The sequence below is a fragment of the Aotus nancymaae genome, unplaced genomic scaffold (assembly GCF_030222135.1).
Source record: "Aotus nancymaae isolate 86718 unplaced genomic scaffold, 86718_ANA_hifiasm-v0.15.2.pri h1tg000006l, whole genome shotgun sequence".
Taxonomy (NCBI): domain Eukaryota; kingdom Metazoa; phylum Chordata; class Mammalia; order Primates; family Aotidae; genus Aotus; species Aotus nancymaae.
In genome coordinates this window covers 74003581-74023657 of record NW_026988417.1, presented here as the reverse complement: position 1 = coordinate 74023657, position 20077 = coordinate 74003581, and the positions used below count along the sequence as shown (strand labels likewise).

The following is a 20077-nucleotide window of genomic DNA, read 5'->3' as shown; positions in this document are numbered from 1 at the left end:
GCAATCCACTTGCCTCAGCCTCTAGAATAGCTGGAACTACAGGCACATGCCACCATGCCCAGCTAATTTTAATTTTTCTTTTTTTTTTTTTTTTTGGCAGAAATGGGGTCTTATCATGCTGCCCAGGCTGGTCTCAAACTCCAGGGCTCAAGCAGTCCTCTACTCACCTTAACTTCCAAAAGTGCTGAGATTGCTGAGATCACAGGTGTGAGCCATCACACTAGGCCAAGAAAATTTTTTTTGTAACAATTGTTTTTTTTTCCCCCCTGTAAATGATTTTCTGGGTAGGGCATGAGAAAGGTTAACTTTAAATGCCCTGAACTTTAGAGCATAGGAGGGAAATTAAAATAAAAAACAAAACAAAACAAAAAACAAAACCAATAGTGTAAATATATAAATAAGTTGAAAAACATAATAACAAGGTTTTTGGTTTCCTGCTTCATTTTCTTTACAAGTGAAACATAGTTTAATAAAAAGTTGCTGCACTGACTGTCTCGTTTATTACCTACAGTGGGAAGGCTCAGTAGCACAAGGTCTCCAGCATGACTGAGATACAGCAAAGTAGTTCACGAAAGTCATCTTTCATTTTCAAAAATTAAATGACGTAATAGAATAAATACGAAAGTGTTTCTACTATTTATTTATTTATTTTTGAGACAGAGTCTCACTCTGTCGCCCAGGCTGGAGTGCAGTGAGGCAGTCTCGGCCCATTGCCACCTCTGCCTCCTGAGTTCAAGCGATTCTCCTGCCTCAGGCTCCTGAGTACCTGGGATTACAGATTCCCACCATCATGACCAGCTAAATTTTACATTTTTAGTAGAGACGGGGTTTCGCCATATTGGCCAGCTAATCTGTAACTCCGGACCTCATGTGATCCTCCCGCCTTGTCTTCCCAAAGTGCTAGGATTACAGGTGTGAGCCACCGCACCTGGCCTTGAAAGTATTTTTATTTTTTATTGTACTTTTTAGGTTCTGGGGTACATGTGCAGATCATGCAGGATTGTTGCATAGGTACATACATGGCAATGTGGTTTGCTGCCTCCATCCCCCCATCACCTATATCTGGCATTTCTCCTCAGGTTATCCCTCCCCCGTTGTCCCTCCCCTAGCCCACCCCCCAATAGACCCCAGTGAAAGTATTTTTAAAAGCAAAGTATATGAGTTAAAATGTTATCCAAATTCAGTGGTCAATTCTCAGTCTTTGCTTACCAATCTTAGCAGTACTTTTAAAAAAATACTCTCTTCACTTGGTTTCTAGAATTTTCTTCTCTATCCTTTTCCCACATTGGTGGCTCCTTCTCAGTCTCCATTGCTAGATTCTTCTCATCTTCCTAACCCTCAACATTGGACCAACTCAGTCCTTGACCTCTATTCTCTTTTTTACCCACTCACTCTCTGGATACCATCAATTCTCACGGCTATAAATACTGTCTGATGACTCCCCAAGTCATCCTTCCAGCCTTAACCCCTTTCCTGAATGCCAGTCTCATAAATCCACCTTTCTACTTAGCATTTCCATTTGGATGTTTAATACATAACACTTGATTCCCTTCCCCATAACCTGCTCTGTACCCACTCCAACTCCGTCTTTCTTCTCTTAGGAAATAACATCTCCAACAAGGCCGAAACCCTTTAGCATCATTCTTGAATTCTTTCTTTCTCCCACATGCCTTATTCACCCCATTAGCAAATCCTGATGGCTTTACCATGTGTCTTAGTCACCTTGGGCGACTATAGCAAAATACTATAAAGTGGGTGGCCTAGGTAGCAAACATTTATTTTTCACAGTTCTGGAGATCGGAAGTCCCAGATCAGGGTGCCTACCAGGATGGTCGGGTTATGGTGAGCATCCTAATCCGAGTTACTGCTGACTTCTCCTTGTATTCTCACATGGCCAGAAGCCAGGCCACTAGCTCGCTACCTTTTCCTTAGAATGGCACCAGTCCCATTCATGAGGGCTCCACTCTCCTGATTTAATTACCTCCCACAGGCCTCACCTCCAAATACCACCACATTGGGATTAGAGTTTCAACAAATGAATTTGGAGGAACACAGACATTCAGCATATTGCACAGTCTAAATAGATCTAGAATGCAGTAATATCTCACTACTTTCAACACTACTGTCCTACGCAAGGCTACTGGGGCTCCTTTCCCCTGACTTTCTCACTACCACCATCATAGTTTATCCACCATGCATTAGGAAAAGCTTAACTCTGGCTGCTATAATTGAGATCATTCCTCTCAGAATATATTCCCAGGTCCTTCTGATAGCCACTTCATCTATACAATATTGCCCTCATCTCTGTACTCCCCTCTTGCTTCCTCACTCCAGCAGCCACACTGCCCACCTCGCTATGCAGGACCACCCAGGCCCACTCCTGACTCATGGCCTTTGTGATTCCTGTCTTAGAACCTTCTGCCACACGTAGTGGTGTGTTGCATTCACTTCCTTCTCTCTCTTTATTCATACCTCTGCTCAGTTGTCAGCTTTTAAGAGGCTTTTCTTATTCACTCTATCTCAAAAAAATCACACCTCTGTCCCTTTCTTTATTTTCTTTTTAGTGTTTATTCCCACCTGACCAATTACCTGTATGTGTGTGTGTGTGTGTGCGCGCGCGCGCGTGTGTGCGTGATGTGCTAAGCAATATTAAATTAGTGAGATGATTTTATAGGATATATCCAGATTTGTTATAAAACAACTTATGAAAGAGGAAGAAAGGAAAGAAGGGAGGGAAGGAAAGATGGAAGGAAGAAAATTCATTCCAAATGTGTTTCAGACCCTGTTATTAATGTGTCCTGTTTTGGATTTTCTCTAGCCCACCGTTTTCTGGGATTGACCAAATGATGACTTACAATTTGATTCTCAAAGGAATTGAAAAAATTGATTTTCCCAGAAAGATAACACGACGACCTGAGGATTTGATTCGGAGACTTTGCAGGTAAGAATGACAGTCAGTAACCCCTTGTCTTGAAGAAAGTGTAAAGGCTTTGTTTTCTGTTTCTACACATTTTGAAATAAGGTGCATATTTACTTTTTGTGCTTTTTTTATATAGGTAAATTATATTTTAAAAAGTCATTTTCTGTTTTGCAGTATAGGGAGTTTTAATTGACCTCACATTACAGAATCACAGTACCTACTTATAAAGTAGTTTAAAAAGAGATCTAATTTTTTCAGGTAACCTTTGGGGATCATCTTTATCTGTTATAGAGCAAAATAAACCAAGGAGTAATTTACTATCTTAGCAATAAAAAAGAATGAAGCCATGTCATTTCAGCAACATAGAAGGAACTAAAAGTCAATATCTTAAGTGAAATAAGTCAGACACCAAGAGACAAATACTCAATGTTGTTGTTTCTATGTAAGAGCTAAAAAATTTTGAACACATGGAGATAGAGAATAGAAAGGTAGATTACAGGGACTGGGTGAGTCAAAGGGAGCGGGGAGGATGAAGGGAAGTGCGTTAAATATATAATTTTACAGTAAAAAGAATAAATTCAGTGTTTGAAGAGGACAGTTGAATACTTAACAAAAATGTATTGTACTCAGGCAATGGACATCCTTGACACCCTGACTTGATCATTAGGCTTTATATACACATTACAGATTTTTCATGTGCCACATAAACTTTGACAATATAAAAAATGAGTAATTTATTTATAATCTCGTTATTTTGAAAGAAAATTAGTCGTGATAATGAAGTGTCATTATATAACCTCTTTCAATCTTCATTTTTTAAAAAGTGCTCCTCTGTTCTTATCTTAAATTACCACCGTTTCTACTTACCATTAAAAATAATTTATCAGAAAATAGGAGACTTCTAGATTTTTGTTTAAAATTTCATTTTGCTGCTTTTTTCTACCTGAACTTTTAAAAAAGCATTAAAATTTGGTAAATTTACAACTAAAAACCTAGCTATGGGTTGCCAGTAGGAATTCCTGCATGCTTCTAAGATTCCAGTTTAGATGTAAATGATTCTCTAAAGCTTGCCCTGGTTTTCTCAGCAGAGTTAGCAAGATAGTGCCTGCCTGTTCTTTAAAGTATTTATTCGTACCTTATTTAAAGCATTGCTATATGTTATAATATAAATATATATATTAGTTAAATTATAGATATATATGTATTATAAATAATACACACACACACACACACACACACACACACACACTAAACTCTCATTTAGCTGTGGCTTCTCCAGGAGGAGGTCACATCTTTTCACCTCCCTAAACTCAGATGTCTGGTCTACAGTAGGAACTTAATGCATGTTATTTAATGAATGAATTAATTAACAAATAGATGTTAAATTTTGATTTATAATTTTCTCAATTGTATTATTATCAATTTCCTTTTACAAATTATTATTTTAGGCAAAATCCAACAGAAAGGCTGGGAAATCTGAAGAATGGAATAAATGACATTAAGAAACACAGGTATATAATTATTTGTTTGCCCAGAAAAATATAGAAATTTGGAGAACAATGTGGTACTTCCTGAAGCTTCTCTCAGGAGGCCGCAAGGGTCCCTTTACAGACTTTCAGTTTTTTCTTTATGGTGCTTTGCTTTTTATCTGTGTTTTAGTAGATGTAGGTACAATAATTAATCTCAAAGTAATTTGTCTCATGCTGGAAGTTCATATCAGAATGACTGACTTTACGAAAGAAGTTACAAAATCACATCTTCAAATCATAGCAAATTAGCTTTTTATCCACTTCCGTCTTTATTATTCTTTAGTGTGTATTTTTATTGATCTATACGAGTTGTATATATTTATTATACTTTGAAATATCAACTTGGAGTCTGTGAAGGAATTATGTTCTAATTTTGGCATTTAATTTGTAAGTAAAGGAGGATACCATTGTTGTCGTCAGTATTCAAGAGGATGGGTCACCTAAATCAACTGTGAAAAAGTATCTGATTTCAGGTTTAATTAATAATACATATTTATTTTAAATATAATTTTCCTTTGAATATCCTCAAATTCTCCCCCGTGATGTATTTTATTTTTTGGGTAAAGGACACTGATTTCACTGCTTTCCACAGAACCTCAAACCATGCCTTATCCTTGTGCAGTAATCTGACATGTACTTTTCTAGTTCTGTGAATTTTTAAAGCTGATCTTCAGAGCCATTGATAACCTTCATAAGACACCCTCTCTGATTTACTAAATATTCAAATGTGGCAGTTCAAACCTTCAAGATTTTGATGTTAAATCAGTGCTTGGCTAACTCCTTTCATCTTTAAGATGTTTTCATTTTGCTTATGACTCACAGATATAAAACATTAACTTCTAAGAGTATGTAGATAGTGCAAAATACACTTGAGAATGTCATGATTGAAATCATTTGACTACACTGATATGTTCACTTTTAGAAATGAAAACACCTCATTGCTTTATGAATCTTTTCACTGAAGAATTAGGGGCACATCAACATGGTATGAAAATAAAGGGAGAGGGGCTGTTGCTGAATAGAAATGCTATTCACGTTTCTTAACAGTAGCAGTACAGCTTCAAAACAAATACAAAAAATCAAGCTGCCAACCCTACTCTATGTATTTATGAACTTACTTGAAATAAAGTTGTGTATTCAATATTGTACATTCATACTGAGCTCTGCCTTAAGGGTGTTTTTAGGAAGAAAGGGAGGGAGCAAACATAGGAAGGAAAGAAAGAAAAAGACACATGTAGATTTTATAAAATCAAAATGCTTGTAGTATCCTAGTGTTCTGTGTTATCTTTTGGATTGCCTTCAGTTGTAAAGCTCATTATTTGTCTTAGATTTTAATTTATTTTCTTTTGGCAGTACATGCTGTTATCATCATTTCTTTTCTCATTATAAAATGACAGATAAACACACCATTCAAATTAAGGAAACAAGTGCTCTGTCAATTAAAGCCATTCTTCCAATATGCATTCTCTCTTACTCTAATTATAGAAGGGTCTTCATGTTTTGCTCTGGCATAGCTGGGAAACAGAAGTGATATATTTGTTAATAGGCTCCAGCTTTAGCTTTTAATTCTTCTTTACCTGAGGCTCATTTAAATGTAGCTGTCAAATTGTCATTAGATGCACATGCAAATTGATGCTAAAGGATTTTCTCACCTCAGCATAGTAATAAAGAATTTTGAATTTTCTTCCCTGTAGGGGTTAATTTGCCTATTCCTTCTTAATAGGCAAGATTGTCTTTGCTATATGTAATGTAGAGTTGGAGTGCAGAGTATAGAGGTGATTAATAAGATATACCAAATTTACACAGTGTCTTCTTGTGTGTAAATGCTCAAAAGCATTTTTTATTCCATTTTCATAGTGCTTTTTAAGCTATAAAGTTGAAGGTGGGGAACATCAGAAAACTTGGTCTCTCTCTCCAAATATGAGTATTTAAAAACCTTCCACAAGTCTTTAAGCTGTGTAGCTTCTCTACTCAGTATATTCTTAGAATTAAAATTTCCCAGTCTCTTCTAAGGTAAAACTTTTTTTTTTCTTAGAGAACTAGTTACTTTAATTTTGTATTTAAAAACAATACAGTTGTATGTACCTCTCCATTCTATAGTAAATAACTTTTCCTCAAAATAGTTACAGAGCTCTACTCTCCTGTATCTAAGAGCTAGTTCAAAGCTAGGCACCAGTCATGTCTGCCAACACATATCTTAAAAGAAGGTTGATATACTTGTAGGGTACAATGATATCTTTCCTGAGAGGAAAAGAAAACATTTGTTTCAGGTACAGACATACCTTGCTTCATTGCACTTTGCTTTACTTACTGCACCTTGCAGATTGAAGGTTTGTAATAACCCTACATCAAGCAAGTCTATCAGGGCCATTTTTCGAACAGCATGTGCTCACTTTGTGTCTCTGTGTTAAATTTTGGTAATTCTTACAATATTTTAAGCTTTTCATTATTATTACATCTATTAGAGTAATCTGTGATCAGTGATCTTTGATGTTAGTATTTTAATTTTGAGGGTGCCACAAACCACAGCCATATAAGATGCAAAACTTCATCAGTGCGTGTTGTGTGTTCTGATGACTTTATCGATGGACCATTTTCCCACCTCTCCCTCTCCTCAGACCTCCCTATTTCCTGAGACACAACAGTATTGAAATCAGGCCAATTAATAACCCTACAATGGCCTCTAAGTAGTCAAGGGAAAGATTCTCATGTCCCTCACTTTAAATAAAAAGCTAGAAATTATTAAGCTTAGTGAAGAAGGCTTATCAAAAGTTGAGACAGACTGAAAGCTAGGCCTCCTGTGCCAATTAGACAAGTTTTGAATCCGAAGGAAAATTTCCTGAAGGAAATTAAAAGTGTTACTCCAGCAAACACTCATGTATTAGTCAGGGTTCTCTGGAGGTATACAACTAATGGAATAGATATATAAAGGGGAGTTTATTAAGTATTAACTCATGCTATCACAAGGTCCCACAATAGGCCATCTGCAGACTGAGGAGCAGGGAGAGCCAGTCTGAGTTCTAAAACTGAAGAACTTGAAGCCCAATGTTCGAGGGCAGGAAGGATCCAGCACGGGAGAAAGATGTAGCCTGGGAGGCTAAGCAGTCTCTCTTTTCACATTTTTCTGCCTGCTTATATTCTAGCTACACTGGAAGCTAATTAGATTGTGCCCACTGAGATTAAGGGTGGGTTTGCCTTTCCCAGCCCACTAACTCAAATGTTTATCTCTTTTGGCAACACCTTCACAGACACACCAGAATCAGTACTTTGTATCCTTCCATCTAATCAAGTTGACACTCAGTATTAACCATCACAACACACATGGGCACATGGTAAGAAAGCAAAACTGCCTTATTGCTGATACGCACAAATTTTAGTAGTCTGTATAGAGATCAAGCCAGCCACAACAGTTCCTTAACCCAAAGTCTAATTTAGAGCAAAGTTCTAACTCTCTTCAACTCTATGAAGTCTGAGAGAGGTGAGGTAGCTAAAAAAGAAAAGTCAGAAGCTGTCAGAAATTGGTTAATGAAGTTTAAGGACAAAAGCCATCTCCAGAACTTAGAAGGGCAAGGTGAAGCAGCAAGCGCTGATACAGAAGCTGCTGCAAGTTATCCAGAAGATTCAGCTAAGATCATTGATGAAACAGATTTTCAATGAAGAATAAATTGCCATACATTGAAAGAAGATGCTATCTAGGATTTCCCTAGCTAGAGAGGAGAAGTTAATGTCTAGCTTCAAAGCTTCAAAGAACAGACTGACTCTCTTGTGTGGAATGCAGCTGGTGACTTGAAGTTCAGTGCTCATTTGCCATTCTAAAAATCCTAAGGCCCTTAAGAATGGTGCTAAATCTATTCTGCCTGTGCCTTACAGATTGAACAAAGCCTGAATGACAGCATATCTGATTACAGAATGGTTTACTGGATATTTTAAGTGTACTCTTGAGACCTAATTCTCAGAATAAAATTTTTTTCCAAATATTACGATTCATTGACAATACACCTAGTCCAAGAGCTCTGATGGAACTGTACAAGGAGATTAATACATCTTCATGCCTCTTAACACAACATCCATTCTGCAGTCCATGAACCCAGGAGTATTTTTTTTTATTTTAAATTTTTTTGAGAGTCTCATTCTGTTACTCAGGCTGGAGTGCAGTGGCACAAACATGGCTCACTTCAACCTAGACCTCGAGGAATAATTTTGATGAATTTGAAGTCTTGTTATTAAGAAATACATTTAGGCCGGGTGCAGTGGCTCACGCCTGTAATCCCAGCACTTTGGGAGGCTGAGGTGGGCAGATCACGAGGTCAAGAGATTGAGACCATCCTGGCCAACATGGTGAAACCACATCTCTACTAAAAATACAAGAATTAGTCAGGCGTAGTGGCACATGCCTATGGTCCCAGCTACTCAGGAGGCTGAGGCAGAATCGCTTGAACCTAGGAGGCAGATGTTGCAGTGAGCTGAGATTGTGCCACTGCACTCCAGCCTGGCAACAGAGCAAGACTCTGTCTCAAAAAAAAAAAAAAGAAAAAAAGAAATACATTTAGTAAGGCTATAGCTGCAATAGTGATTCCTTTGATGACTGGGCAAAGTGAATTGAAAACCTTATGGAAAGGATTCACCATTTTAAATGCCATTAAAAACATTTGTGATTTATCAGAGGAGGTTAAAATAGCAAATAATAGGAGTCTGTAAAAAGTTGATTCTAACCCTCATAAATGACTTTGAGAAGTTGAAGACTTAATTGGAGGAAGTAAATGCAGATGTGCTAGAAATAGCAATAGAACTAGAATTTGAAGTGATGCCTGAACATAGAACTGAATTGTTGCAATCTAATGATGAAACTTGAACAGATGGGGAGTTGCTTTTTATGGATAAGCAAAGAAAGTGGTTTCTTGAAATACAATCTACTTCTGGCAAAAGTGCTGTAAACATTGTTGAAATGACAACAAAAGATTTAAATATTACATAAACTTAGTTGATAATGTAGTAACAGAGTTTGAAAAAATTGACTTCAGTTTGTTTTCCGACAGAGCCTCACTGTCATCCAGGCTGGAGTGCAGTGGTGTGATCATGACTCACCGCAGCCTTGAACTCCTGGGCTCAAATTATCCTCCTGCCTTAGCCTCCTAAGTAGCGGGTACTATGGGTACATGCCACCATGCCTGGCTAATTTTTTAACAACTTTTTTGTAGATATGGTTGTCTTGCCATGTTACCCAAACTCCAGGCCTCAAGAGATCCTCCCACCTTAGCTTCCCAGAGTGCTAGGATTATAGGCGTGAGCCACTATGCCCAGCCTGACCTCAGTTTTAAAAGAAGTTCTACTGTGCATAAAATGCTATCAAACAGTATCACATGCCATAAAGAACTTTTTTGAAAGAAAAAGTTAATGCAGCAAACTTCATCATTGTCTTATTTTAAGAAATTACCACAGCCACCCCAACCTTCAACAACCTCTACCCTGGTCAGTCAGCAGTCATCAACATCAAGGCACGACCTCCCACCAGCAAAAAGGCTATGACTCATTGAAGGCTCAGGTGATTGTTAGCATTTTTAGCAATAAAGTATTTTTAAATTGTGTACATTTTTAGGCATAATGCTGTTGTACACTTAATACATAGCAGTTTAGTTTAAACATAACTTTTACATGCACTGGAACCACAAAATTTGTGTGATTTGCCTTATTGCAGTGGTTTGGAACTGAACCTTCAATATCTCCAAGGTATGCCTGTATTTTAACTTATTAAAAAAATATTTCTAGTCTTTGAAATTACTTTCAAGAATAGCTCTATGAGTCTTCTGAAATGAAGAAGCAATTTATGTGCTGTTGCTGCTAATATTTCTCTGGTGAATATTTTTACACACCAGTGCATGCTGGCGCTTACATTACTTAAAATGTGGTTAGTGTCAAAAGGCCAAATGTTAAGTGAATAGCCACTCATGTTAAGTAAATATTGCCATAAGTCAGATTGTAACAAATTCTCCGTAAGAAACACATGGGCTGTTTGATTCAGTAGAGTAATGGTAATGATTTTTATTAATATTTATGAAGTACCTCTGAGTAGAGAGCATTGTAAAATATGTTAAAAGGAATTGTTGCCATAGTTGGTGACAAATAAAAGAATCCATAGAACTCTGTACCTAGAAATCCCTAAAAGTGGAGGCTCAGTCTGTGTAAAAAAGCAATGGGTAGAACAAAGAGAGGACTTCTGTGGTTTCACAGCAAGGGCAGACGAGGGATATAAAACAACTAGGTTGCTGTCTGACTCTCACACTTTTAATAAAGTTCCAGTAGCTTATAGCAAAATGATATTTTGGTTTAGAATAGCACCTGCAATGGAATGCACTGGAGTCTGCCCTCTGTCTTTGGTTCCTTTTCTGTTGCTAAGCTTAGACTTGGAATAGGAAATCCAGTCAAGCACTGAACCAAACCCAAGTCTGGGGATGAGAAGAGATTGAAAAAGGTGGAAGAGCCTAACTTCTGGTATGGTCAACAGACAGAGGAATGTGACAGCCTCCTGAAAGTCTCTCCACCTTTGATCACATGCCCACATCACCATCCCATTCTGGACCCCTGTGGTCATTCTCTCTAAAGCAACCAGAAGTATCTTTTGAAAACTAACTTGTGTCATTTACTTAGAACTTTCTGATTCTTTCACTACATGTGGAAATCTTGATTTTTTACTGTGCCTGCAAAACTTTACATGACCTAGCCTCTGGCTCTTTCTCAGACATCATTTTTTTTTCTAATTTCCTCTACATTCACTACACTTCAGCTCACTCCTTCCATCTGGAAGGACTTTGCCACAGATCTTCCCATAGTTCCCCTTCTCTTCATTCTGGCTTTTTCAAATATAACTTCTTCAAATACCACCCTAGCTATAAGCAGCCCCTCCCAACCTATCCTTATTCCCGCCATCATCTACCACTTTATTCTCTTTGACTTTCCTTGTACTTACTACTATCAGAAATTAATTTAAGAATTTATATTGTTTACTTCCTTTGTTTTCTAGAACCTCCCAGCGAAACAAAAGCATCTTAAAAGCAGGGTGCTTGTCTTTTCTGATGCCTGAGACAAAGTTGACTTTCCATAAATATTAGTTGGCTGGCTGAGCTGACCTTAGTGTGCAGGTAGAAAAGATTAGTGGCTATAGAACAGCATGATTTCATGTCCTTGATATAAGATCCAGAGAGACAGAGTAGGTTGTTTCTATTCAAGAGAAATGAGGTCTCTTGACTGCTGGTGTTATATTTCTAGACCATCAAGCTTGAAATATATGCTTGAAATATATGAAGATCAGCTCAGTTCTTTTAGATTAATGATGTGTAAGCAATGATAAAAGAACTTCAGCTTAATCCCGTATTTTCAGATTACTGTAAAATGCTTTTTCTGTGTAAGTGTGTTCCTTTTCAGAATCATTCAATCACTCAACAAAAATTTATTGAGCCCCTGTCCTATATCAAGCACTTCTCCAAGTGTTGGGGCACAGAGAAAAGGAAATAGATAAAAATCCCTGCCCACATGGAGCTTGCTTTCTAGTGGGGAGATAGAAAGTAAACATGATAACTAAGTCTAGTCATATATCAGATAGCTATAGATGCTAAGCAGGTAAAATAAAGTAGGGAAGGAGGATAAGAAGCTTGTGTGTGTGTGTGTGTGTGTGTGTGTGTGTGTGTGTGTGTTGGTGGGGGAGTGCTGCAATTTTAGATTGGATGGCCAAAGAAGATCTCACTGAGAAGATGACCTTTGAGAAAAGACATGAAGGTGTTGAAAGAGTAAGACATGGAAATCTAGAGAAAGAACAATCCAGCCTTGAGTAAAAAGGCCTTGAAGTGGGAATATTCTTAGCTTGTTAGAATAGTGAGAAGATAAATGAGTTAAGGGAGAAAGAAAGAGAAAAGTAAAACAGTGGTAAGGTAATGGAAGGATGGTGGTAGAAACAGTGATTTTATAAAGCCTTGTAGATTATAGCAAAGACATGGAATACACTTTGCCTTTTACCCTGGATAAGAAGGAAAAGGTTGGGGAGTATTGAACAGAGGCATGATGTGGCCTGATTTATGCTATAAATAATCAATCTTGCTGTTATTTCCCCAGCACAAAAGTAGGGCTTGGTCCATGCTAGTAGAGTGAAGGTACTGAAGACTGGCCAGATACTGAATATAGATAGAATTTGAAGCTAGCACTGACAGGATTTGCTCATGGACTCAGGCAGGATGTAAGAGGGAAGAAAGCTACAAGAACTTTTGTTTGAGCAACTGGAAGAATTGAGATAAGGTTGGTGAAGAAAATCTGAAGCTTCTATTCAGACCCGATACATGCCAGGTGCCTATTAGACATCCAATTGTGAGAAGACGAATAGTAGTTGTAGACTTTAGCCTGTCAGCTGATGGAGTGGTCTTGGTCAGGAATAATTAGTATGTGAGTGCTATTTAAAGCCATGACAGGTAATTTGACATGCTAGTAGTTTATCAGCCAAGTAATATTCCTTTCTTTCTTTCTCATTTCTCAGGTGGTTAAATGGTTTTAATTGGGAGGGACTGAAAGCACGCAACCTTCCATCACCTTTACAAAGAGAGGTATGGTATTTACTATATTACTCTTTTGACTTGTTTTCCTAAGAATTTGTTTCTGTACACAAATTGTAGGTGTATGTATATGTCCATAACAGATTTTAGATGGGTTTTTTTTAAACAGTTTTTTAAATTAAGTGAATTTGTCTTAGTAATTGTGATTATAGGGACTAAATAGTACTGCCTAGTTGATGGACATTGACTTACCTATCAGGAACCAAATATATGTCAGTGCCACTTAAATCCCAAAGTAGTCAGTGTTGCTCAGGCTGACAAATGACTGCAGAAATATGCTGTAAACAATGTATGTAACATAAAATTGTTTAATAGCCATGTTAAAATGGTGAAAAAAGGTGAAAATAATTTTAATTATTTATCATACCTCCAAAATACTATTTCAATATGTATCAATATAAAATATTAGTGAGATATGTCATTTATTTTTCCATACTAAATTTTCTAAATCCCAAGCAAATTTTACTGTAAAAGCACATCTCAGTTCAGATGAGCCACATTCCAAGTGTTCAGTCACTTCCTGTTGCTAATGGTTATGTTATTGGATAGCACAGCTCTGGAGAAAGCAGAACTTCAGCTAACTTGGGAGGAAGAATGATTCAGGAATGATCTAGGTCAACATACCACTAAGTTTATGTTAGTGTTTTTTCCAAAAGATTGCAAAGATCTATGTTTTCTCTTATACATTTGTACATTGACATCTGAATTTTCATCAAAGTATAGTTGTGGAGAATATGACTTCTAGTATGTTATAAATATTGACATTTAAAAATAAAACACTACTGTTACTTCATTCCTTTTAATATGTTTACTATAATCTAAATACCATTGAGATTTATCACCCACTTATAAATTATCAGCAGAATTATTGCATCACTCCTTTTCCCTATATTTTCATTATATGTTCCTTATAAGATTTCTTCCTAAAGTGCTTCTGTAGTTTTAAAATTTATGATAACACCAATATTTCTTCTGAATTCATTTATAATTACATTTTTATGGCATGCTGTGTCCATGACATAAAATATTATAAATTTTTAAAGGTGATTATTAAATAAAAATTTTTTGAGAAGAGATTATTGCATGTACTTATGGATAAATATTATTTATTAAGAATGGGATCAGATTCAGCATCAATTCTATTCATTTTAAAAATTATTGTTATACAGATACAAGTTCTAAGAGTTATGTTCTCACATATGTAAGTGGGAATGGAGAGATTTATTATAGCAATGTCACTTTGAGCTCCTTCTGAATGATCTCTAGCTCTGTTCCTCCACCACATTATGATTTATCATAAATAATATTTTTAATAACTTTTCAGCTAATCATTCAAATAAGCACTACTTACATTTGTTTGAAGGCAGAGTTAGAAACCATTTTATTTGTGACATAATTTAAGACCAGCATCATTTCACTCTTTCAACAGGGTCACTAATATTTTGAATTGCTCCTTTTTCAGCATTCTGAATACTTTATATGGATCAATTAACCATAAAAAAAAGTCAGGATTGGTGAGAAACTTATACAATGGAAGAAGAATGAAGGCAGATTTTGATTTTAAAATAGTTTAAAATTAAAAAATAAATGGATATAATTTCTGTCCCTTTTTTTTGTTTGAGACAGAGTCTTGCTCTGTCACCCAGACTGGAGTGCAGTGGTGTGATCTCAGCTTACTGCAAACTTCACCTCTCAGGTTCAAGTGATTTGCCTGCCTCAGCCTTCCAAGTAGCTGGGATCAAGGTGTGCACCACCATGCCTGAATAATTTTTGTATTTTTAGTAGAGATGGAGTTTTACCGTGTTGGCCAGGCTGGTCTCCAACTCTGGACCTCAGGTGATCCTCCTGTCTCAGCCTCCCAAAGTGCTAGGATTACAGGCATGAGCCACAGTGCCTGCCTTATTTCTGTAACCTTTTCTTTATGAAAACTCCTCATGTCAGGTAGTTACTATTGAATGTTATCTGGTGACCAAATCTATTAGGTTGTAAAGAGAAGATCTCATGAAGCTGAGACTAGGACTCAAGAATGATAATTGGTCATCTTTTCCTTGTATATGACTTCTAAGTGGTTGCAGTATGAAATCAGCATTCTAATATAAAAAGCATTACCCATATGTGTAATAGCATGCTTTGTCAACATTATTCTTCCCTTTGTTTTAATTCTGTCTACATTAGCTCAATGGACCCATAGATCACAGCTACTTTGACAAGTATCCTCCTGAAAAGGGAATGCCTCCAGATGAGCTCTCAGGCTGGGATAAAGACTTCTGACAAAAGAAAAGATGATTACTCCCTGTACATTACAGAAGAGGACCTCAAGGATCAATAATCCAACACATTATTTTCTTTTCAGAGTACTATAATATCTTTGGAAGGCCATTAGGGAAAAGAAATCCCTGCACAAGGGGAAGAGGAGAGTGGTATGGATGTGGTTTTGAGTTATAATGTCTCGTTTAGATGCTGTGAATTATTGATATATTCTATTTTTGCTTTTATCAACTGCTAGAGGCTACCCTATTTTCCTTCCCACAATCAGACTCATTTTTGTTAAAGCGGCAGTTTTCTCTGCAATCTATTGTTCTATCCCAATCATATCCTTCTCGTTTGAGTACTACTAAGGTTTAAAAAGTGTCTTGCTCTTGAATAACCAAGTCATACAAATAGAAGGAAAAACAGTGGTAAATTTTGGAGAGATCCCCAGCTCTCAGAAACTTCATATAAGCATGATGGCATCTTAAAATGGTGGTTTGCAGAAAGCATGGTAGTCAAAGGAACCTCCTGACTTTCACCTGCTTTTAAACTGGAAGTATACTAATATGCCTCTGACATGAGTCCAGGAAAAGGCAAGGTTGAGCATTAAGCAGTGGTACCTTTTCCTAAAGTAACTGAATCAATCAATCCAGTTAGGTAATTATTTTCTATTGGGGAACTTGGAAAAAAAGTAAATAAAGCAAGAATTATTTTCTTTCCTTTATGATCAGCTGTGATACTTTAGAGACTTTTCAAAAGCCCTTGTTAAAGGTAGTTACAATGTGTGGTTAAATGATGCTAAAATATTTCCACAACCAAAGTAGAAAATATGCTGGAACAAAATTATGAAGGCTTTTGCTTCCCAGTAAATATAGAGGAAAATATATTCTAATAGGTAAGACTTCTAACTCTTTGAAACTCTGAGGTATTTTGAAAAGTTCTGTGATTGTTGCTATTAATAAACCAAAATTGTACACAATAACCATCATTAATTTTTAATGAAAATCTCATTGACAAATGTTGATGCACTGTAATCATTGCTGAGTTAATAGCTCTTTTTAAAGACATCTGAGTCATGGAGGTGTTTATAAATTTAAATTGTTAAGAGACAAGCCACTGGAAAAGTGATAGGATTTCAGAAGTAAAAGGGAGAACACCCTGCCTCCTATCCCTTTCTTGCAATTGTCCAAATAATAAATAGGATAGTTTCAATAGCATGGAACCCTAGTATTTAAGAACTTTACTGGTGAATGGTTGTATGTATTGACCATGGTCACTCCCTTGTCCTCCTTCCAAAATGAATGAGGAGCAGAGACTTTGCTGTATTTTTTTAAATCTAGCAGAGTAAAAATACTGCATAAGTTCCAGGATTATTTGAGCTTCTGGTTATATTTTCATATGGTAATGTTCTATGTGAAAAGCAACCTCTACCCAGTCCCCACTTATAATTTCATAATTCAGAGAAAGCCAGCTATATGCTTCCTTGAAGAGTTAAGCCAGATAAGTGAAACCCAACCCAGAAAGGTGCATCCTTAACAAATTAGATTTCCACATTTATAATCCTTTTGCTGAACCAAAGAGTTTTTGTTTCCTGGATCTGTGTTTTTAAAGATTATGTATTGTACATAGAATAATCATTTTTAATAGGATTGACATAACCTGCTTAAAGAATTTCTAAGAGTTTTAAAAGATTTTTATTTGAATTTGGTTTGTTTGTACTGTATGTTTTTCCATGTATATATTTTTAAATTACCAACCTATAAAAATAGAAAATTTATGTATTGGGTGGATATCAGAACTGTACAGTTATAATAGCAATGATATTCTAAACCAGATCAATAGTTGTAATTTTTAAAACCTTACATATATATAGAAATAAAAACCAATTTAGAGTACTGCAGGTTTATTTTTCCTGTGATTGGCCATGTCAATGTGTTATTCTCCCCTGTAATTTTTATTGTTTTCTTAGAATACTTTAAAAGATGAAGAAATGAGAGATTGAACCATTAAATAATCCCAACTCCACTATGTCCTAGCTGAGTGACTTTGGGAAAATGATTTAGCTTTTTTGAGTACTAGCTTTCTCATTTGTAGAAAAAGGCAGAGTAAAGTAACATTTACTTTAGAGGCTTGTTTCAGGGATCAATTCAGTTATGCAGAGAGTCTTTTGCCTGGTATCTGTGAAATAACCATTGCTGCATAGATGGGAGCTACTGTTACTGTCTCTATTAAAATTAAAGGGGCCTTAATAACCATTTAGTCCTGAATCTTATGTATCATTGGTATCTGTATCCAGAATTGTACTTCTCAAATCTGTCTTTTTTTTTTTTTCTTTTAAACCATGAAGTAAAAATGATTGATTAAAAACTTTGGTGTATGAGATGAAGGGTTAACTCACTACAATGAAGTGCTTCATTAAGATAACCTAAATTTTAATTTTTATGAATTAAAGATACACGCATACAAGGAGATATAGAAAATTACCTTCACATAGGCAAACCCATCATTCTTCTAACCATTAAATCATTCCTAATCTTTCTTGTTAGGATGTAAACTTCATTTTTCATCCTTGAGTTTCTTCTGGTGGGACCAACTTTTCATAATTATAGGTTCTTAATGTTTTCTTTAACTATAAACATATCTGAAGAAAAGAGAGTATAGTAGTGAAAAGTGAAAGATTTAGAGTAAAAAACAAACAAACAAAAACCTGGGCTTGAATTCCAGCTCTGCCCAGATTTGTGTAACCCTGAACATGAAATCACATCTTTACTCTTCTGTAACTTGGATAGAGACATTTAAAGCTTTAAAATCTTGGGCCAGAATATTATTACTGGTAGGTAATAATAAACATTTGAAAATAAGTATATATGTATATTTCTTTGGGCACAATAATAAATCCTTGTTCTTTATTGCTAGGCATTGTACTAGGAGTACTTATGTCTATTGATTCACTCACACAAGATTCTAAAATAATTATAAATACTCTGAGAGTTGACTTTCTTCACAATTTTTTTTATTTATTGGCCTTAAATATGCATTACAAATAGATGCTCAATTTATTTTATTTTTAAATTACCTGAGGGATCTAGGATGATGATGATAATGATGATGATGATGATTTTATATCTCCATCTTGTTTAAAAAATTTTACCTTCGGGGTGCACATGCGTGTTTGTTGCATAGGTATATTGCATAATGGTGGAGATTTGATTTTCAGTGTACCCATCACTGAAATTTAAATACACATTTCATTCACAATTTAGCTCTGATGGTTTTGCGTGGCTTAGTCCCAGTTGTTGTAATTATGTAACAAATTACCCCAAAATTTAGTTGCTTAGAATAACCATTTTGTTACTCTCCCAGATTCCGTGGGTCAGGAATTCAGACAATTCATGACAAGGATGTCTTGTCTCTGCACCACAATATCTGGGGAACCAGGTGGAAAGACTCTAAGAGTAAAGGTGACTCAGTGGCTAGGAGCTAGAATTATCTGAAGCCTTGTTCACTCACACGTCTGCTACCTGGCTGTGTCATCTCAAAGACAGGACTTAGGACCAGGTTGCCGACACAATGCCTTTTCCATAGCTTGGATTCCTCACATCATTGCATCCTTACACTAGTCAGACTTTTCTCGTAGGAGCCCAGGGCTCCTAGAGTGAGTTTTCTAGCTAACGAAACAGAAGCTAGCCTTTATGAATTAGCTTTGGAAGTCAAATAACATCACTTCTGCCATTCTGCCATACTCTGCTGGTGGAAACACAAACCCACCCAGATTTGAGAGGAGAGAACATAGACTTAGCTTCTTTTTTTTTCCTTTGAGATGGAGTCTTGCTCTGTTGCCCAGGCTGAAGTGCAGAAGTGGGATCTCAGCTCACAGCAGCCACTGTCTCCCGGGTTCAAGTGATTCTCCTGCCTCAGCCTCCTGAGTAGCTGGGACTGTAGGCACTTACCACCACGCCTGGCTAATTTTTGTTTTTTTAATAGAGATGCGGTTTCACCATCTTGGCCAGGCTGGTCCCGAGCTCCTGTCCTTGTGATTCACCTGCCTCGGCCTCCCAAAGGGCTGGGATTACAGGTGTGAGCCACTGTGCCCTGCCAGACTTAACTTCTTAATGAAGAGAGTTTTAAAGAATTTGTGAGGAAGTTTTAAAACTGCCACAATTCACTTTCTGGCCACAGATTTCTTAAATTACTCTCATATGAAAAACCAATTTATTCTCTCCCATTAGCCTCCCTAAAAATATCATCAGGCTCTGGCTTATGGTCCCAGGTCGTGTCATCTAAATCCAATTCAGGTTTAGATGATACTCTTCAGGTGTAATTCCTTCCATATGTTATTTTAAGTTTAAAATCCTATGAAATAAGTAAACAAGTAATCTGCCTGGACACTCACAAATTGAGCAGTAAAAAGCAAAGGATGACCACAGTAGATACTTGGTTTAGGAGGAAAGAATGGAAGGCACAAAGCAGTCACTGATCTGTGATAATCCTGAAATTTGGCTAAACACATATGAGCTTTTCTCTACTTAGGACTCACTCCTACTCTCTGAGTCATTCTTTATAGCTCATAGCACCACCATTTAAAATCTTGGTTCTGTCTTCTGAGCCATCCTTCCTCTCCAATAAGATACAGCTGATTTATCAACTGAGTAGACATCTTAGTCACATTGCTGCCTGTGAAAATTTGATAGTAGAAATGCCTCTTTCAACTTGTCTATCTCTGCCTCTTTATTTCAGGCTGATACACTTGTTTTAAAAACTTCATGACTTCTCCATATATGAAT

The 20077-nt window shown here is 36.5% G+C and overlaps 1 protein-coding gene across 1 annotated transcript in view; it reads left to right on the top strand.

The window, feature by feature from the left end:
- Positions 1-18074, top strand: part of PRKG2 (protein kinase cGMP-dependent 2) — a 113382-nt gene extending 95308 nt beyond the window's left edge. Inside the window, exons 16-19 of the mRNA XM_021669634.2 lie at positions 2819-2941; positions 4369-4431; positions 12968-13034; positions 15219-18074. Of these exons, the coding sequence (XP_021525309.1) occupies positions 2819-2941; positions 4369-4431; positions 12968-13034; positions 15219-15314 (349 nt within the window). The 3' untranslated portion in view covers positions 15315-18074. The remainder of the gene's footprint in view (positions 1-2818; positions 2942-4368; positions 4432-12967; positions 13035-15218) is intronic.
- Positions 18075-20077: the final 2003 nt, after the last annotated feature.